Raw genomic sequence first — 19,467 nt, 5'->3', positions numbered from 1 at the left:
ATTTGTAGATCTAGTGTGCCAAAGTTGGCCTAATTGTGTGCAGAAATGTCATACAGTAATGGAGGGCAGTGTTGGTGGTGGGGCGTTACTAATAAGACAGTCCCTCTACAAGTGAGCAGAATTGTCGTACTAGTGAGGATGTCAAATGAATTCTCAATCCTTGATATATGACTAGGTATGGGCTGGTATCAGATTTTGACTGTATAAGCTTGAGCAAAAATATAATGCTTTCATGGTATTGCCCTTACAGCTCTAAAATGTATTATTTTGAGATATTTGGGTTATTAGCACCAACAACCAACCTTTGACTTTGATACTATACTTGTAAGTACTTTGATGTTGGTTCTGACACAATACCACGGCAAAAACTTAAAACACCAATAAAAAGCAGTGGAATAATATCTAACAGCTAAACAACTTAAATGCTTTTTATATGTTTTAATTCAAACAATTAATTACAATACTTTTGATCAAATCAAAGATAACATATTTACACACTTTAGAATATTCAAACACAAACAGTGCAGCTTCAATCCTGTTCCTCGAGGGCCGATTTGCTGGATCTTTTCAATCTCTCCCTCCTGCAACACACCTGATTCAAATGATGAGAATCGTTATCCAGCATCTGCAGACCTCGCTGATTATATGATCATTTAAATCAGGTGTGTTGGAAACCGCCCTTGCGAAACAGGATTGAAGACCCCTGCTTTAGAAGAACTACAGAAGGGAAAAAAATATCAAACACGAATAATAATTGTGTATACAGTAAATCCAGTACTGTACAAAAGGCTTAGGGCACCAAAAGATTTGTTGTTTATTATTTAGGCCTTGGGGCAATATAAGATCTCATTAAATATTTAATGTTTGACACCCCAACCACTAGAATAGTGGACGGAAGCCTAATTATTGATTAGGTATTGTAACCTAAATGACCAGCTGGACCATTGATTGTAATTAAGTAAAAAAGTAAAGTATCTCACCCCATCATTCTTCGATCCCACAACCTCCGGGTTGGGAGACGACCACTCTACCACTGAGCCATGTAGCCCCGCTGTAACAAAAACATTGGCTTAGTCCACTACAAATTTAGCTTTTCCCTCACCCAAAAGTATGAAAAACCTATGACAGAAAACATGTTTAATATTCAAACATGTATTAGAAGAGAACAAAATATTGCGCGGAAATGGCTAAGAAATGAAAACGTTTCATGAAACAGGACCAACACCAGTGCTCAGGGCAACAACAAAAAATATCAGTCAGAAAAAAGTGGTTAAAAAAAATAAAATCTATATATAGAGAGTGACGGCGAGTGAGAGCGAGAGAGAGTTCCAGTACACACACTTTTTGCGGTTGAAAAAGACCTGTCCCCCTCAGAATATGCCCCCTTCCCACCTCCCTCCGCTGAAGTAGAAAAATATAGAAGGGCAAACGTAGGTAACACAGATTCAACATTAATTAAACATTGACATTTCAATTTTTTTAATTCAACCTAAATGCAATGTAGATTCAACAACATCTTTGAATCACAAACTTCAATGCTGGCAAAATATTGTTGAACCAACGTTGATTAAACTAAAACCAAAAATCAACCTTCTTCACCCTAATTCAACATTGATTTAACATCTTTTGCTATCTGGGAATGCTGTTAATCAAAACTTTACAGACTCACAGACAATTGTCAATCTCCCTCCCAAGGACCCTCCCTCCCCCGCACAGAGCGCCTATTGGGCTTTCGATGACGGATAGGTGGGATATATGTGACCTATCCCTTCAGAATGAGGTCGCATTGCGAAAATTCTGATGCATTTTCGATCTTGGACCACATATGAAAGTGACCTAGGTCTGATTTGGGTAAAACGAAACGACCCTGATGCAGGACAATTTCGTCCGGGAATGGTCCGGCCGTTCAGGAATTTCCCAAAATTACAAATGGATACTACGCCCCTGCTCGCTACACATTTGTATAAATGTATAATGGATAAGGAGTGATCACTGGCTGCTTTTGGTATTTTCCAGTCAGAATTAATCAAGTACTAATACTGACCCCTGACTTTGATTTCCCCCAAAAAACATATAGAATATAGAAAGATTGCATGCCTTATTTCATTCTTGTATTGTTGTTTATTTTAGGGTGAATCCAGAGTCCTTAAAGTCGAGGTTATTGCTGGGATCGGCCTAGCTAAAAAAGATATCCTTGGGGCAAGGTAAGTCAAATATCTGAGGTCCTCGTACAGTAATTAATGTCATATTGTGATCTTAAATTTGATTCAGGGCTACACAAATATTTTCCGGATGAACTTTATTGTCCCCCTTGGGGAAATTTGTCATCAGTGAATCAGCTCCAACTACTGCCATTCCACACATTGTTTCATCCATTTTATAAAAATATACACATACGGAGTACAGCAATCTGTAAATTGCTCAAGTCCTCTTCACATTGTGTATGGATACCAGCTAAATGAGCCGCAGATCTTATTCTAAAAAATATAAATATATAGTAAAAACATTTGTTTAAAGCAGTACCACCAAAATTGACACTGATGCTAAATTAGCATCAATTTAGCATTCCTAACACAAATAAACAGGGAGTTTCAAATCATTCATTTGATTGAGCAAGTCTCTCTTTCAAAACAGATATTGATATTGATTGGAAGGAGAGCTTGTAAAAATTAAGACAGAGGTGCAATAATTAATCGACAACTTGTCAATTACCTAATTATTTTTGATCATCGAGTTATCATTTATGGATATAGTTTTTACAATTCTTCAAAAAGCGTCCATGTGTGCCGTCTTCAGGCTGTTAATCATTGCAGTTGAATCTCACTGTAAAACTAACACAAACTAAATAAAATTACATGTTTTTGTTCAATTTGAATTGAACACCTAACTTAATTCCAGCACATAATGAGAAGCACCATAGAAGGGCTATTAAATTAGCATTATTGCCACGGTATAAACCTTTAAAGAGCGAATATTCAAACACAAACAGTGCAGCTACAAAAACAGAAAGACAATTAAATAACACTCATAGGCATTATATTTTTTCTACTCTGTGAAAAACAAAATATGTTACTGGCCTGTAATACTGTGCGGTGAAGTGCTTAGACAATGTCGAGAAACATTGTGATATGTGTTTCTAAGAAGTGTTACTGTATTTTGGGGATCATAAGTCGCACTTAGAATACTTCAATTTTCTCAAAAGTCAACAGTGCGCCTTGTAATGCGGTGCGCCCTATGTATGAATGAATGTCAGCTTTTCAGTTTGTCATCTTTACCGTATTTTCCGGATTATAAGTATATGTTAATTCAAATTCTTTTGTTTGTGTTGTTATTCTTATACACATCTAATCGTTAGCAGGCGTCTGTTTTCGTCATACCGGAACTTGAACTGCTTCCTGCTTTCGTGTGTAAGAATAATGGGAAATGTAGTCATACTAGCCCAATGCTGCGCTCGCCGGTAAACCCAACAAAAGTATAACTTTTCTGGTGGCATATTTCCAACGTTACAATGGGGGACAGGACCGGCGCAAGGTAAAGAACACAGCCGGCTTCCAATAGTTGCCAAGACCAAGCAAAAAAGGTTGGATCATGGAGGTTTGAGTGTATTGACTTATCTACAACTGTCAATCAGATTGACCAGCGATGTTCAAACTGTTTTTTATTCATCTGTCAGGGGATCCCCTCCTCCGCTCGAAGCAAACCCTGTGTAGTTGCACAACGAACAAAAGCAAGTGAGACACGCGGCGCTACCTGATGTTTTCATCTGGTCTGAACGTAGCATAATAGTGCCAAATCTATCAAATAAACAAACAGTACAATTAGAATGAACTTAACTATAACTATACAATGCTTCACAAAAATAATGCACCTATGATCCAGTCCTATGATTTTTTTGTTGTTGTGTTTTTCTTTTGTTTTTTTGACATAGACCTGTTGATTGATATTGCACCTAATAATACGCCCAATAGACCGCAAAATACGGTACTTGTATTCAAGTCAAACTTTTTAAACATACTGTGTACCATGTTCAAGAACAGTTTTTGTTTTTGAACAATATTTTGATCAAAATATATACTATTTTATCAAGTATCGATACTTGGTATCGGCAAGTACAAGTACATACTCCATGTAAATAAAGTGGTATAGACTGAGCATTCCTAATATTCACTATAGTATGCCACACTTCCCATCTTACTGTAAAATCTATTATACTGTATTTATTTACTCATGAATTAGCAGAATCATAGAGCAATGTTGAGTAATGACTGCATTCATGTCTGTCTTTGATGACAGTTTTTGTTCTGCATGGTCTCATTAAGATAGAAAGCTTTTTGCTATGTGTAACGAAAAGTATATTCAAATTTACAAAGATTTTTTTTGTTTTGTTTTTCTTGAAGCCCTGACCTTTGAAATGCTTTTGGTTCCTCCGAGAGCAATGAAGGTTAATGTGTAACAGTTATATTAGTTACCACTTGTCAGACACATCTTTTTTCTGCTAAAAGAAGCGTTTTTCTAATCATTCGATTTAGCATTTGAATTGCTGTATTTTATCAGAAGACTTAAAAAAAAATATTAGCAACATAATCTTTACTACTGTTACCCAGAATTATGTACCACCAGCCTGCTAATACAAACCTAATGCACTGGACTAATGGGCAATATGAGACCGAATGTGGTTTTAATGTGCGTCACAATGACCCAAATCATTATGGAATAACTATTACCGTCCATTTTGTGTGAAGTAAAAAGTAGCCGAATCATTAACCATTATGTTAATGTTACTTTGGTCACATCCCACCATGGGGAATCACTGATGCAATATACATTACAGCACTTATACTCAACTGTATTCTGCAGATCAATGCTGACTTCATGTCCACATTCAAATATATTTTGTTTCTTTTGCAGTGATCCGTACACGAAACTGTCTCTCTATGATCCTTCCAGTGGGGAAATAGCAAGTCAGCAAACTAAAACAATTAAAAAGGTGACAGAGAACACGCATATTTGCAGTTCTAATACTCCTATGTGATATGTGTGTACTCATGTGTTTTGTTTGTTTTTTTTGCTTGGCTCCTGTCACCTGAAGTCGCTCGATCCAAAATGGAATGAGGAATTCTATTTTAGAGTAAGTGTTTTGAACATACTATCCATCCACTGATTTTCTAAGCCCGGGTGAACTGGAACCTTTCACTTTGTTCGAGAGGCAGGTCACACCCTGCCACTTAGGGTACGCTTGGGGTTGAATGACTTCAGATTTTTTGGTGTCAAAGCTGAAGTGATGTTTTGTTTTCTTCGGTGCACCAGCAAAAATGTTAAGTGCACTCCAGTTTTAGACTGCATCGCATTCAACACCACAGTTTAAAAGGTTCACTCTTTTTTTTTTTTTTTTTTATAAACAAAATTGCTGCCTGTCTTTTTCGGCAATATTGACCGGTAAATGATTACCCACCAATCTGGTCATCATAAAAGTTCTTTATTTGAAGCACAATTCCAAAAGGCACGTAACTTACTTGAAAGTATTTGTGTTTGATGTGCTCTGTGTCAGAGTGTTGGTTATGACTTTTGAACATTCATTCATTTCAACATTGATTAACCTTAACATTCACAAAGTTGTCAGTCGTTCTTATCATTTTATCATCCGGCGTTATGTCACTAATACATTAAAAGGCATTATCCTGCCAATCAAGTTTCCAGGTGGGTAAGAATAAGTGCCAAGTAACATTAATTTGCTAACATAACAAGTGACATCACAATAAGCAGATCAAAGCAACCTGTTTTGCATTAAGATTCGTACAGCCTATCAAAAAAAAGCAGCATTTCTCCAAACGTTACTTTCTCAACGTGGTTAATGGCTGCATCTCTTTTGCCATTACTGGCTCACAGTTACTACGTCCAAGCAACCACCTGTTTCTAACATGTGGGCTTTCATTTTGTCAAATACATTTGGCCACAGAAAGAAAATAAAAATGCTCTGATAGTTCTACTCCGTTTTTGCATTCGTTTAATGTAATGCATTAGCAACACAGCAACGCTTTTTAATATGTATTTACGAGGCACGCCAAGTAGCACGCAAGGGCGGGGCAGGGGGGTTGTTTGGCTGGACCAATCACGATAGTCCTTGCAACTTCACAGTTGTGAAGCGTCGCGGTGTTGATATTTGAGTTTAATTTGATTTGACTTGAAGCATGAAGTGGACATTTGTGATGATAGTAATCCTCATTTTGACTGTTCATTTGTGACACGCGCCAATGATGCAGCGTCAGCTTTAGTAGACGTTTCATTTCCCCCAAACAATTGTAGCTTCTCCCGCTTCGTCTCCTCTGTCAATCTCCCCGCTCCTCGATCTAACTGCAGCGCTCTATCACTTTATTGTATTTGACGTGAACGTGCTGGCATGCTATCCTTCTTAGTAGGGATGCTCCGATCGATCGGGCACCGATAATGATTGGCCGATTTTCGTGAAAAATGACGTGATCGGCCTATTCGATCAACAATCCGATCACCCGCAGCTCATGCGGTGTGCTGTGTGTAGTTTGCGTCTTGTCATATATGCCATGAAAAGATACCTCGCGGGGGGAGCATGGCCACAAGTTTCAACACAACCAACTTAATCCGACATTTGGAAGACTGTGGTGAGTTTACGAGGCTCACTGCATTGAAGCAGCAGCAACAATGAAACGGCAGCTAACGCGGCCCATGCTGACCAACTCAAACCAATATCAGCGCGACAGGCAAAAGGCAACGCAGATAACCAGGAAAACAATGAAATTTATCGGACTTGATGACCAACCATTCTCGGTGGTGGAAGACACCGGATTCCGCCGTCTGCTCGCCCACTTCGAGCCTCGCTAGTAGCTCCACCAGAGAGCGTATTGTCGCATCGAAAGTTTCCTAAAAGAAGGCCTATTATCCTGTTTAAGTTTTACAAGTGTTAAATGGAGCTCGCATGTCAGTCCTGTGTCGATGTTGAGTCTAACAAGGGAGTTTTTCGCTCGCGTTGTTCGAACGAGGCATATGTATTCCAAAATGTGTTATGCATGATGCGTTACTTTTTTCTCGTTGACAAATGCACAAGATAGTTTGTCTATGCACAGGACAAGAAACTCAAGTTCCTGAGTCGTTTCAATTTAGGAACTCATTGTATAGTTTATTCGAGTGAAGCCTGCATGTGACTATTTTTTCTACTTTGATTATATTCTGAACCATGCAATGTTTAGGTGACATGTTATTTATTTGACTTTTTGCATAATTAAGTATTTTGAGACTGCTGATTCTTTTGATCTCTTAAAAACTGTGTTACTAAAAGCTGGTTTTTCAGTTGTCTTTGTGACTGAGTAATTGTTGTATTGTGCCAGCAACGATTTTGTATTTCTGTATTACGGCAATAAATATGGCTGGGTTTTTTTCAGATAATATTGCATAAAGAAGTCACCATAAATAAATAGAAAAATATACAGGTATTCCATGTGATCGGAATCGGTATCGGCCGATCTCACTCATGCATGATCGGTATCAGTGTCATAAAACCTGATTGAAACATCCCTACTTCTTAGTACAATGTTTCCACACACTTTAGGAAGCACATTGAGACAAACAAGCGTTCAAGCTCACATTCACAATTTAGTGTCTTCAATAAACCTAACATGTATATTCCTAGAATGTGCCATGAAGCTGTAAAACATGCAACCTCAACACTCGATGACATGCTAATGCTAACCACTACTCCACCCTGCTCACATGAACGACCCATGAACCTAAATACTGCAGTTGAAACTTTTGGCCTTGTTGAATATGTTACATTGTTGAACACGGTTAATCAGTCATTAAGTGGTTATGATTTTCTTCATATCTTAGGTCCATCCCAGGAAGCACCGCCTTCTTCTGGAGGTGTTTGATGAAAACCGCCTGGTAAGTGATATGCATATTTGCAGACTAAAAGGAGCAGCGTGCTTGGCCGCCTGGAATGTTACACAATGTGGTCCTTTAATTGCTGCTTTGTACGTGCCTGCCGGTGAGCACATTTGTGCTTGAGTCATTGTGATGAATTTACTGAGAATATTTACGCGCTGAGAACATTTAGACAAATGATGTTGGTTTTTTTTAACCTGGCATCTTTACTCATCATCTTGAAAAACTTCTGCTCTTCCCTTTGAAATTGTTATCTTGTCTTCTACCTTGTGCTGAAATTTGGGAAACACTGCAATAATCATGTCTGAGTGGATAGTTATGTTGACTGATGACTATTAAGGCGATGTTCCTGAAATTTTAACAATAGAGTGTTTCAAAGGAACATTTTTGTACACTGAAATTCAACCGATTGTAACAGTATTAGTATTTGATTTTGGCCTATTCTATGATTGCGGGTCATGTTTTATTTAGGCAGGTGAGGTCAAGACCGATGCTTTACAGGGTTAAGTTTGACTGCCTGTTAAAGATTAAGCGGCCCTTATTTTGCCATGATGTGCAGCATCGTGTTTGACAAACGCAACACCTTATTTTCTCAAGGTGTAAATACGGGTAAATCTCTCTTTGAAAAAAAAACATCGCAGCACACATTGCCTAAAGGTGTGCAAAAAAATGAAAAGGATTCTCATGTCCCATGGGCTGTTGACTCCAGATCATAGGAATGTTCATTAACAGGTGCATGTTCATCATAAAACACAATCAATGGATCCTTCTGTTTTGCAGCCAAAGATAATGTGAAGTGAATGGCGATTAAATGTATTAGGCAAAAATGTATTTTTAAAATATTGTTTTCAGGTGGACATGAGAACATCTCTAAATCCTCTAAACTCCTAATTTGATGCCAGCAACATGACGCTGTCTCAAGGAGCTGCCATGGTGGAGCTCTGTGTTGAAGTACAAAGTAGCTGAAAATTCCCATAGCAGACATCATGTTGTTTCACTTTAGAACAAAAGCAACATATGACTGAATAAAAAGTGATCCACTCCATTTGACTATTTTCAACAACCAATTCTAAAAATTGTAATTCATATGATCAATTAATTGATTATGATGCCTATCCCTAGAATTTTGTTAGCAAAACAAGACAAAATCAACTTCTGAAATGCATTGTATCGTGCACATATGCAAGCTTGAAACCATGAAAGAAACAAGGCTCTTGACCGGAAGGCGGGGGTTTTCCTGGCTCAAATTGAGGCAGAGCTGGCTGTCGTGTCCTGCCCAAGGCTTGGCCAGTCTCCTCTATGACCAGAAATTATGGCTAGTAAAAACTTTACTTGATCTAATATCTGTATCTGTTGTGATGTGTGCCATGTCCAATTGTCCAATAAGCGGTATGTTTCTGCTAGGTTCAATATAGTATGCATTGTTTTGCATTTTCCATCCATCCATCCATTATCTCCCGCTTATCCGAAGTCGGGTCGCGGAGGCAGCAGCTTCAGCAGGGAAGCCCAGACTTCCCTCTCCCCAGCAACATCCTCCAGCTCTTCCGGAAGGATCCCAAGGCGTTCCCAGGCAAGCCGGGAGACATAGTCTCTCCAGCGTGTTCTGGGTCGTCCTCGGGGTCTCCTGCCGGTGGGACATGCCCGGAACACCTCACCAGGGAGGCGTCCAGGAGGCATCCTAATCAGATGCCCGAGCCACCTCAACTGGCTCCTCTCGACGCGGAGGAGCAGCGGCTCGACTCTGAGTCCCTCCCGGATGGCCGAACTTCTCACCCTATCTCTAAGGGAGAGCCCAGACACCCTGCGAAGGAAACCCATTTCGGCCGCTTGTATCCGAGATCTTGTTCTTTCGGTCATGACCCACAGCTCATGACCATAGGTGAGAGTAGGAACGTAGATCGACCGGTAAATTGAGAGCTTCGCCTTTCGGCTAAGCTCCTTCTTCACCACGACAGACCGATACAGGGTCCGCATCACAGCAGACGCTGCACCGATCCGCCTGTCGATCTCCCGTTCCATCTTACCCTCACTCGTGAACAAGACCCCAAGATACTTGAACTCCTCCACTTGGGGCAGAATCTCATCCCCGACCTGGAGAGGGCACGCCACCCTTTTCCGACTGAGGACCATGGTCTCAGATTTGGAGGTGCTGATCTTCATTCCGACCGTTTCACACTCGGCTGCGAACCGCTCCAGCGAGAGTTGGAGATCGCGGCTTGAAGAAGCCAACAGTACTACATCATCTGCAAAAAGCAGAGATGCAATACTGAGGCCACCAAACCGGACCCCCTCGACACCTCGGCTGCGCCTAGAAATTCTGTCCATAAAGGTTATGAACAGAATCGGTGACAAAGGGCAGCCTTGGCGGAGTCCAACGCCCACAGGAAACGAATCCGACTTACTGCCGGCAATTCGGACCAAACTCTGGCATCGGTGGTACAGGGACCGGACAGCCCTTATCAGGGGGCTCGGTACCCCGTACTCCCGAAGCACCCCCCACAGAACTCCCCGAGGGACACGGTCGAACGCCTTCTCCAAGTCCACAAAACACATGTAGACCGGTTGGGCAAACTCCCATGCACCCTCGAGGACCCTGCTGAGGGTGTAGAGCTGGTCCACTGTTCCACGGCCAGGACGAAAACCACATTGCTCCTCCTGAATCCGGGATTCGACCTTCCGACGGACCCTCCTCTCCAGCACCCCTGAATAGACCTTGCCGGGGAGGCTGAGGAGTGTGATCCCTCTGTAATTGGAGCACACCCTCCGGTCCCCCTTCTTAAAAAGGGGGACCACCACCCCGGTCTGCCAATCCAGAGGCACTGTCCCCGATGTCCACGCGATGTTGAAGAGACGTGTCAACCATGACAGCCCCTCAACATCCAGAGCCTTTATGAACTCCGGGCGGATCTCATCCACCCCCGGGGCTTTGCCACCGAGGAGCTTTTTGACTACCTCGGTGACTTCAACCCCAGAGATAGGAGAGCCCACCTCAGAGTCTCCAGGCTCTGCTTCCTCAATGGAAGGCGTGTCGGTGGAATTGAGGAGGTCTTCGAAGTACTCTCCCCACCGACCCACAACGTCCCGAGTTGAGGTCAGCAGCACCCCATCTCCACTATAAACAGTGTTAATGGTGCACTGCTTCCCCCTCCTGAGACGCCGGATGGTGGACCAGAATTTCCTCGAAGCCGTCCGGAAGTCATTTTCCATGGCCTCCCCGAACTCCTCCCACACCCGGGTTTTTGCCTCAGCAACCGCCAGAGCCGCATTCCGCTTGGCCTGCCGGTACCCGTCAGCTGCCTCCGGGGTCCCGCAGGCCAAAAAGGCCCGATAGGACTCCTTCTTCAGCTGGACAGCATCCCTTACCGCTGGTGTCCACCAGCGGGTTCGGGGATTGCCGCCACGACAGGCACCGACCACCTTGCGGCCGCAGCTCCGATCGGCCGCCTCAACAATGGAGGCACGAAACATGGTCCACTCGGACTCGATGTCCCCCGCCTCCCCCGGGACGTGGGAAAAGTTCTGCCGGAGGTGGGAGTTGAAACTCCTTCTGACAGGGGATTCTGCCAGACGTTCCCAGCAAACCCTCACAATACGTTTGGGTCTGCCAGGTCGGACCGGCATCTTCCCCCACCATCGGAGCCAACTCACCACCAGATGGTGATCAGTTGACAGCTCCGCCCCTCTCTTCACCCGAGTGTCCAAAACATGCGGCCGCAAGTCTGATGATACGACTACAAAGTCGATCATCGAACTGCGGCCTAGGGTATCCTGGTGCCAAGTGCACATATGGACACCCTTATGCTTGAACATGGTGTTCGTTATGGACAATCCGTGATGAGCACAGAAGTCCAGTAACCGAACACCGCTCGGGTTCAGATCGGGGGGGCCGTTCCTCCCAATCACACCTCTCCAGGTCTCACTGTCATTGCCCACGTGAGCATTGAAGTCCCCCAGCAGAACGATGGAGTCCCCAGGTGGAGCGCCCTCCAGCACACCCTCCAAGGACTCCAAAAAGGGTGGGTACTCTGCGCTGCCGTTTGGTGCATAAGCACAAACAACAGTCAGGACCCGTCCCCCCACCCTCAGGCGGAGGGAGGCTACCCTCTCGTCCACCGGGGTAAACCCCAATGTACAGGCGCCAAGCCGGGGGGCAATAAGTATGCCCACACCTGCTCGGCGCCTCTCACCCTGGGCAACTCCAGAGTGGAAGAGTGTCCAACCCCTCTCGAGAGGACTGGGACCAGAACCCAAGCTGTGCGTGGAGGTGAGCCCGACTATATCTAATCGGAACCTCTCAGCCTCACACACCAGCTCAGGCTCCTTCCCTGCCAGAGAGGTGACATTCCATGTCCCAAGAGCTAGTTTTTGCTGCCGGGGATCGGACCGCCAAGGTCCCCGTCTTCCGCCGCCGCCCAGCTCACACGGCACCCGACCCCTTTGGCCCCTCCCACCAGTGGTGAGCCCATGGGAAGGGGGACCCACGTATCCTTTTCGGGCTGAGCCCGGCCGGGCCCCATGGGTGCAGGCCCGGCCACCAGGCGCTCGCCGTCGAGCCCCACCTCCAGGCCTGGCTCCAGAAGGGGGCCCCGGTGACCCGCGTCCGGGCGAGGGAAAACGTGGTCCATTAATTTTTCTCATCATAAGGGGTCATTTTGAGCCGTGCTTAGTCTGGTCCCTCACCTAGGACCTGTTTGCCATGGGTGACCCTACCAGGGGCATAAAGCCCCAGACAACGTAGCTCCTAGGATCATTGGGGCGCGCAAACCCCTCCACCACGATAAGGTGACGGCTCACGGCATTTTCATTGTCAAAAGTTGTAAATGTCAACAAAAATCAAGGATACTTACAGTACCACTTTTCATCACCTTTTCTTTGGGGAACCATCTGACTTGGCTTGGTACTGTACTCTAGGATAGTGTTGGGTGGAGCGAGAATCACTGCTTCCATTGATTGGTTGACTGCAAAATGCAATGGGAATAGAATGGAGAGAACGTTCTTTTTTTTTTTTTTATCCGCACCGTGACCTTTTGCCTAGTAGTACTCTTAGGTCCTATATGTTTCATGACAGCATATCTTTGAAAGCTAGCGACTAGTGTATGACATTGAAACTTTTAAGTTTGCTTCTTCATGCTGCCCAAGGTCTCTTGATCGTTTTATAATCAAATAATATTAAAATGTAATGGTGATCGCTTTGTTTTTTTCCTACTTCAAAACAGCTCCACGTAACCGTTATAAAGGTGTTAAGATTATTTTGTAGATTGTAATATTACCTCAGAGGCGGAGCGTTTCATTGTCCTATCACATATGACTGGACATAAATACACGTGCGTCATCCATTATTTATTTCATGCACCATCAACTAAAAGCCAGTCACAAGGTTTAGAGCTTGGTCATTTAAATAGCACAGCCTGGTTCACAATAGCTCACCATTAATAAACAGCAACAGCAGTGGAAGGAAATCAGACCAGTACAGACTGTTACATGAGGTGTCATATAACAGCAGTCATGCCACAGTCAAATCAGGTCGCCCTTGCTCTTATCTTCTATTTTCTGTTGGGGGGCAGATAAGTTACAGATTTACAACTTTATTTCTGTTGCTAGCAAAGTCATGCAAGTGAAGAACCATTCCATGATATAAGACCAAACCTTTTGTACATGACTATATGTGATTTTCTTCACCGCCCCTAATTTCAAGAGAGTTATTCAGATCAATTTCCCTTGATTTCCTGAAATTCAATAACAGCGAGTAAAACTATTTGTGGGGGCACCAAGCGGCAGAAAGATTAGAAGGCTAGCCACAGCAGGAAGTAGAGCCTAGTAGTGTGAGAGGGCAGAGGCAGATGTAACACTTTACCAGCACTTCGCTTTGAGATGGAACACAGAAGGATACCGTGCTGATTTTGGTTTCGGCTATTCAACTAGATTGAGGCAACTGGACAAGACAGGAACTTTGAGACACTGAACACGCTGGAACCGGGTTCCACTTAACTAGCTGAGTGGTTATTATTCACATTAGTGGCAAAGTATCTGCCTGTGTGAAACTTTAGGATAAGTTTGGTCTCCATTTAAGGCTGAAACCCTGGAATTGCTCTTGTTTCAAAGGTTTGCGTGTCTGGGTGATGTCTCCAAACGCAACCACTGACCTCCTCTGACTAAAAGTTGAGATCAGCCTGGAGTGGAATGTAGGATGTCACCAGAGCTATTTTGGCTATGTATACCCTCTAATGATTGTGATCGCAAAGCACGGAGCAGTTGCTTTGCTTTGCTTTTTTCCCCCCCACCGCCAACTTTTATCATGCAGCACTCCTCAGTGCCGCAGGGGCTAGAGAGTTAAACGAATGGCACACCGGCTCCGTCTGGACTTCGCGTCGAGGAGAAGCCACACCGACCCTCTGTCAGAGTGCCTCAGCAGCCATGGTGAGGAGAGTGGAGTCATTTTGTCAGCTGATAGCCTCACAGAGAGTCTGGCGCACAGTTCTCTACACTTCAAGGTGACTTCGCTGTCACCTGACTATGGAAATTTACAGCGATATTCTTCAGTATTGATACCGAGGGTTAAAACGAAAGCATGTAGTCAAAAAAGTGTTGTGCAGATCTCACTACAGCCCTGCGCCACGCTCAGTGGAGACCTGGATGGCACTGTAGGGGATGGAGAACCTGGGAGTATTGAAACGGGCACGGTTGCAGGCTCTGATGGGAGTTCTTGCAGCAGCAGTATGGCCAGCGATGCCGGATACTGGAGTAGCAACAGTATCTTTGAGCCAGAGGCTCCAGAAAAACACAGGACTACCCGAGGGAAGCGTGTTCTCTGCTGCAAGGCCAAAGTTCCCTTGAGGCGTTGTTCCTCCTTAGTTATTTTCCCAAAGAGCCCCTGCAGCACGCCACCGGCTTCTCCAGTAAACCCGGTTGCTCTCCCTGCTTTCCTTGGAACAAGAGCTCCTCTCCAGACACCTGCCACCGATTCCTCGCGGGATGAAGAGGAAGTGACTTGGAAAGAGTCTGCCACATCTACAAGTGGACAAGATTGCCTCAAGGGAAACCCTTTATCTGAGTGTCGGGACACCAAACATATGGTACACTTCAATCTCCCGTTCCAAGACAAAGCTAAATGTAAAGTGGTGGGCAGGAATGATGAAATGGAACAGCCATCATCTCACGATAACTCTCATCACTGCTCAAGAAGCGTTCTGCTCCACTTTGCCCACCAGAGACCAGTTACGGCTGAGAAAGGAGCAGAATCGTTGCGTGAAGTCAACGGGAAATGTCCTGATGCTCCCGACTCAGTTGCAGAGCCCGAGACTCAACGCGATGCCAAGAAAAAACTGTACCGTAGTACCTCGGCTTGTTTGTTCTCCTCAGTGAAACCGTCTGAGGAAAAATTCTGTGCCTTAGCAAAAGGGCAGGAAAGGTTCGAGAAAAAACATTGCCATCGCGCCATACAACGGAGCTTCTCCTTGGAGGTGCCCTATGCTAACACTGGGATTTCATGTCACGTTTCAAACACAAAACTTGGTACGACATGCTCTCCACACGTGCATATTCATCTGTCTCCATGCTGTCCAACTAAGTTGCCGAGCTTACCTAATGATGCAGACGCAAGCTGCAAAGGGAACAATGCCGCAAAGAACTTAAGTCAAAGTGCTGAGGTGAGTGTCTTTGTTTGACGTTGGCCGTTGCTCCAAACGCTGCGCTGAAAATACATCTTTTTTTCTTTCTGACTTCAAAGGCAAGCAGCTTTTATGTACTTTTTTTAGACTAACTTAACAGAGGAAGTTTCCGTTTGCATATAAAGTTGTTAAACCGGTTGAAGAAGATTGTCACAACTTCAGGCTTTCGAATGAGTGTGACGGGCGTTGAGTCATGCAACCCAATTTATGTATCAGCAAAATACTGTGTTCATCTCAAGCTTAATTTTGCCTGTTCATTGTCCAAGGTTATTCGTTTTTCTCTTTGTTGGACCCATTAATGATATGTTCTGAATAATTTTGCTCCATATCACTGCACTGGTTTTATCCCTGAAAGCTTTTATACTGGCGGTAAGATCAACATACAGTAGGAAAGATTTCTGTAGTTAAATCATGCAATTAAATGAGCCCGATGCGGACAAACACTTAAAGATATTCATTTAGTTTACAGTAAATCTGTTTGAAAGGAGTTTTTTAAGGAAAATCACTAAATTATTGAATCCTGAATGGCCTCAAGTGTGCAACCTCAGTTTTATGTTGCTTACAATATACCATTATTCTCTTTGCACTATGAGTAATCTCCCTAAGTATTTACCCAAGCTAATATTAGTGGTGAGAAATGCACTGCCCCGTGCTGATATAAATAAAGTGCTTCTGAAATATTCCCCGCGACTCCAGATAGTCTGGTGCTCTGTTGCACGGCTCAGTCCTGTGGATTCAAATTTAACAGCATGATACTAGAGCGGCGCACAGTTACACCAACCATGTCTGAAAATGGGGTGGGATGTTATTGGTGGGTGTAAATGTTGGCAGGGTGGGAGCGTGAGCCTTTCTCAGTAAAAGCATGGTGTGCTCTGTGGGTGCCCCTGCCATATTGTGTTTGTGAAGTATCAGGTGCCAACCACACACACACTTGCAGTTAGCATCTTGTCAAGTAAGGGTCTGCAGTATTTAATGTGCATCTATTTGAAAGCTCTCCGTGAATCCTGATTTTTGTTGTTGTGTTGTGAGGATTGTGTGTCATGATCGCAACTAATTATTTTTCACCTGAAATGTTATGCTTTCAATTCTATCCGGGATCATTGAGGATCAGGGTTTTACCTTGATTTAGACAAAAAAAATAAATAATTTCAGCAAAGTGGGGAATGAACATGAACTGTTAATCAAACATAACCTCCACTTTATTCGACATCTGGTCACCACTAAGACTCGATGTACGTTGTAAAAAATCATCTCTCCCCTAAATAACTCTTCATTTTTCCTATTAAAAGGGAAGTCAATACAAACATATCTTTTTCAAGAATATGTTCTATGCAAGCCCACTAGTTGAAACAGGGCATTCTGATAAATATTGCGTTTGTGGATTAAGTGTTAATCCACTCATTTATAGCCATTTCTGGGGTCAGCCATTTTGTCTTCTGTCAACTGAAAATGACATCACAACTGCTCACAACGACCAATCACGGCTCAGATTCAGAATACAGGTCAGCCGTGATTGGTCGTTGTAAGCCATTGTGATGTCATTTTCAGTCGACAGAAGACAAAATGGCAGCCCCCAGAGATGGCTAAAAACGAGTGCATTTTTAATCTTAATTTATATTCCACAAACTTAAAATTAATCAGAATGCCTTGTTTCAATTAGTGGGCATGCTGGGAACATATTCTTGAAAAAAATATGTTTGGGTTGACTTCCGCTTTAAGTATAGTAATAAATAAGCGGTAATAATGGTAATCACCCCAATCCAGCATTTGCATACATTTGCTCAAAAACAGGCATTAAAAAAACAACTGTCGAATCCAGCAGCATCTTTGTTGCTAACTCTGTTCCAAACCAGAATTGCAGTGTATACTGAGGTATGTAAACAGTCTCTCAGGTGAATTGAAATGTGGCATTTTACTGGCTGCTACTCAGATAGTGTAAACAAGTTCCCTGCATAGTATGAAATATGATCTTATGTTGGGACTGCAATTTTTGTAATCGCCTTTGAGCTCGCCACTCAGTGTTATGTTTCGGGTTTTTCAGTATTTTCTCAATTAGTCACTGATTGTCTCTAATCAAGCCTAAATTTTTTCAGCACATTGTTATGCTTAATAGACATCCCATCCTCTTTGTGACTAAGTAAATACATGCCCACTATGGTAGTTTATAGAATTTGCAAATGTACAACTTGTACATGTGATACAAGTTTCATTTGTTACTTGACCATGCTTGTAAATCAATGATATGCCATAACTACGTTCTAGTCTCTGACTACCGCCCCCAAAATTTGAAAACAGCATTCTGTGATATCCATCCACCTACCTACCACTTTAGGGCTGGATCAATGCACTTTTTTCCCGATCCGATATGAGTCCCGATACTTGAGTGGCAATCCGATACGTATTGTGATACTTAAAGCAACACCGGGCAAGTATTCGACCTAAATAAAACATTTTCACAACTCTTTTGATGAAACATTGACTTACAACTAGTTGAATGGGACTTTTGTCATGTCTTCTGAGGGTCTGCATGTTTTTTACTGGCACTAAGCAACTTTGAGGAGGGAGGGAGTAACCCTGGCCCCCCAAAAAAGACAAATGTCCTGAATTGCTTTACGGCATACGTCACGTCAGAAGTCGATTAGAACATCTACGCACTATTACTGGTGTCATGGCAGAAGCCCCAAAATAAACAGAAAAAACAAAAGCATTGTTCTAACAAAATTAGATTCATTACGTTGTCGCTATTCATCTTTCACATAGCCACTGGAAGTAGAAATGTAATTCAGTCCAACTTGCAGGCCAGCGAGATCTCTCATATAACAGGCACGTATGCACAAACGCTGCAGGAAGGCACACGGCGAAGCATCCAAACAATACTCACGGGCAGATGCTCTTCCTACGCTGACAAAATCAAGTTTTAACTACGAAACCTGATTGACAACAAAATCAAGTTGTAACTACGAAACTTGATTTTCTTCTACTCCTCAATGCTCCCATCAAATACACACACACAAACAGGGCAATACATAAGGTTTCGAAAGTATCGATACTTGGTATCGGCACAAGAAGTATCAGGATAAATTTTTTCCCATCACTATATGTGTGTATATATATGTATATGTGACTCAGAACCCCATTGCACAAACTTACATCATGGAGTGGTAAGATGTAGTATAAATGGCCAGCGATCACCAATCACATGAACATCTGCTATGTACAACTTGACCTAAATGCCATTATAGAGTCGCTTGACGGGCTAAGTGGTGCAGTGCACCTGCCACCCTTTCAGTGGGGGGCTTGGTTGTCTACAGTTCCGAGTTCAAGTTGGAACTCCCCCAGATTCCTTCAGGAGTATTAGCGTTGTTTGGAGAATTCAGCTCAAGAGGAACGGAGCCCAGTAATTTTCCAAGCCCTGCCTTGCTATCATAAAATGTAAACATGTAAAGCAGCAGCAGTAGGGTAACTTTTTTTTTTTTCCTAGTTATTTATTAGATCACATGGATCATATCGGATTTGCCACTGTTGTTTTGGTGCTGATGAACAATTTAACAAATTGACAGTGAATTTGTCGAATATATTTTTAATCACCCGATCCGGCTGGCTTCATTTTTGACACTTTGTAGTATTGCCGTTTCAATAACATTAGCTGGCTTGCATGTCAGAAGTTGAGGTTTCACTTTCACAAGTTCTGCGCTCCACCTGTCAAGAAGTTTAAAGTTGCCAAGTAGAGATGAATATCACTTACTTTGCTTCACATATGCCTCCCTGTTAAGACTCTTTGCCACAAACTTCAAAATTGAGCAGACTTTGGTCTCAGCAGTTTTCTGACATCTTTTTGACAGTGTGATTTTTATCATTGACCATGTTCACATTCGTTTTTGGTGTATGA

General features: G+C 43.1%; 1 protein-coding gene across 2 annotated transcripts in view; it reads left to right on the top strand.

The window, feature by feature from the left end:
- nedd4a (NEDD4 E3 ubiquitin protein ligase a) overlaps window positions 1-19,467 on the top strand; it is a 38,918-nt gene that overhangs the window by 1,062 nt on the left and 18,389 nt on the right. The window contains exons 2-5 of one of the 2 annotated variants that reach the window (XM_086026388.1): window positions 2,131-2,204; window positions 4,909-4,987; window positions 5,090-5,128; window positions 7,858-7,911. In XM_086026388.1, coding sequence (XP_085882514.1) covers window positions 2,131-2,204; window positions 4,909-4,987; window positions 5,090-5,128; window positions 7,858-7,911 — 246 coding nt within the window. Of the gene's footprint in view, window positions 1-2,130; window positions 2,205-4,908; window positions 4,988-5,089; window positions 5,129-7,857; window positions 7,912-13,743; window positions 15,558-19,467 lie in introns of those variants that run through there. The other variant, XM_086026389.1, reaches the window with a different exon arrangement.

Source organism: Filicampus tigris, chromosome 3 (genome assembly GCF_054856515.1).
Source record: "Filicampus tigris isolate MCC_2025a chromosome 3, RoL_Ftig_1.0, whole genome shotgun sequence".
In the NCBI taxonomy this organism is placed as follows: domain Eukaryota; kingdom Metazoa; phylum Chordata; class Actinopteri; order Syngnathiformes; family Syngnathidae; genus Filicampus; species Filicampus tigris.
The sequence above is the reverse complement of the archived record's forward strand: the minus strand, read 5'-3'. Positions and strand labels throughout refer to the sequence as shown.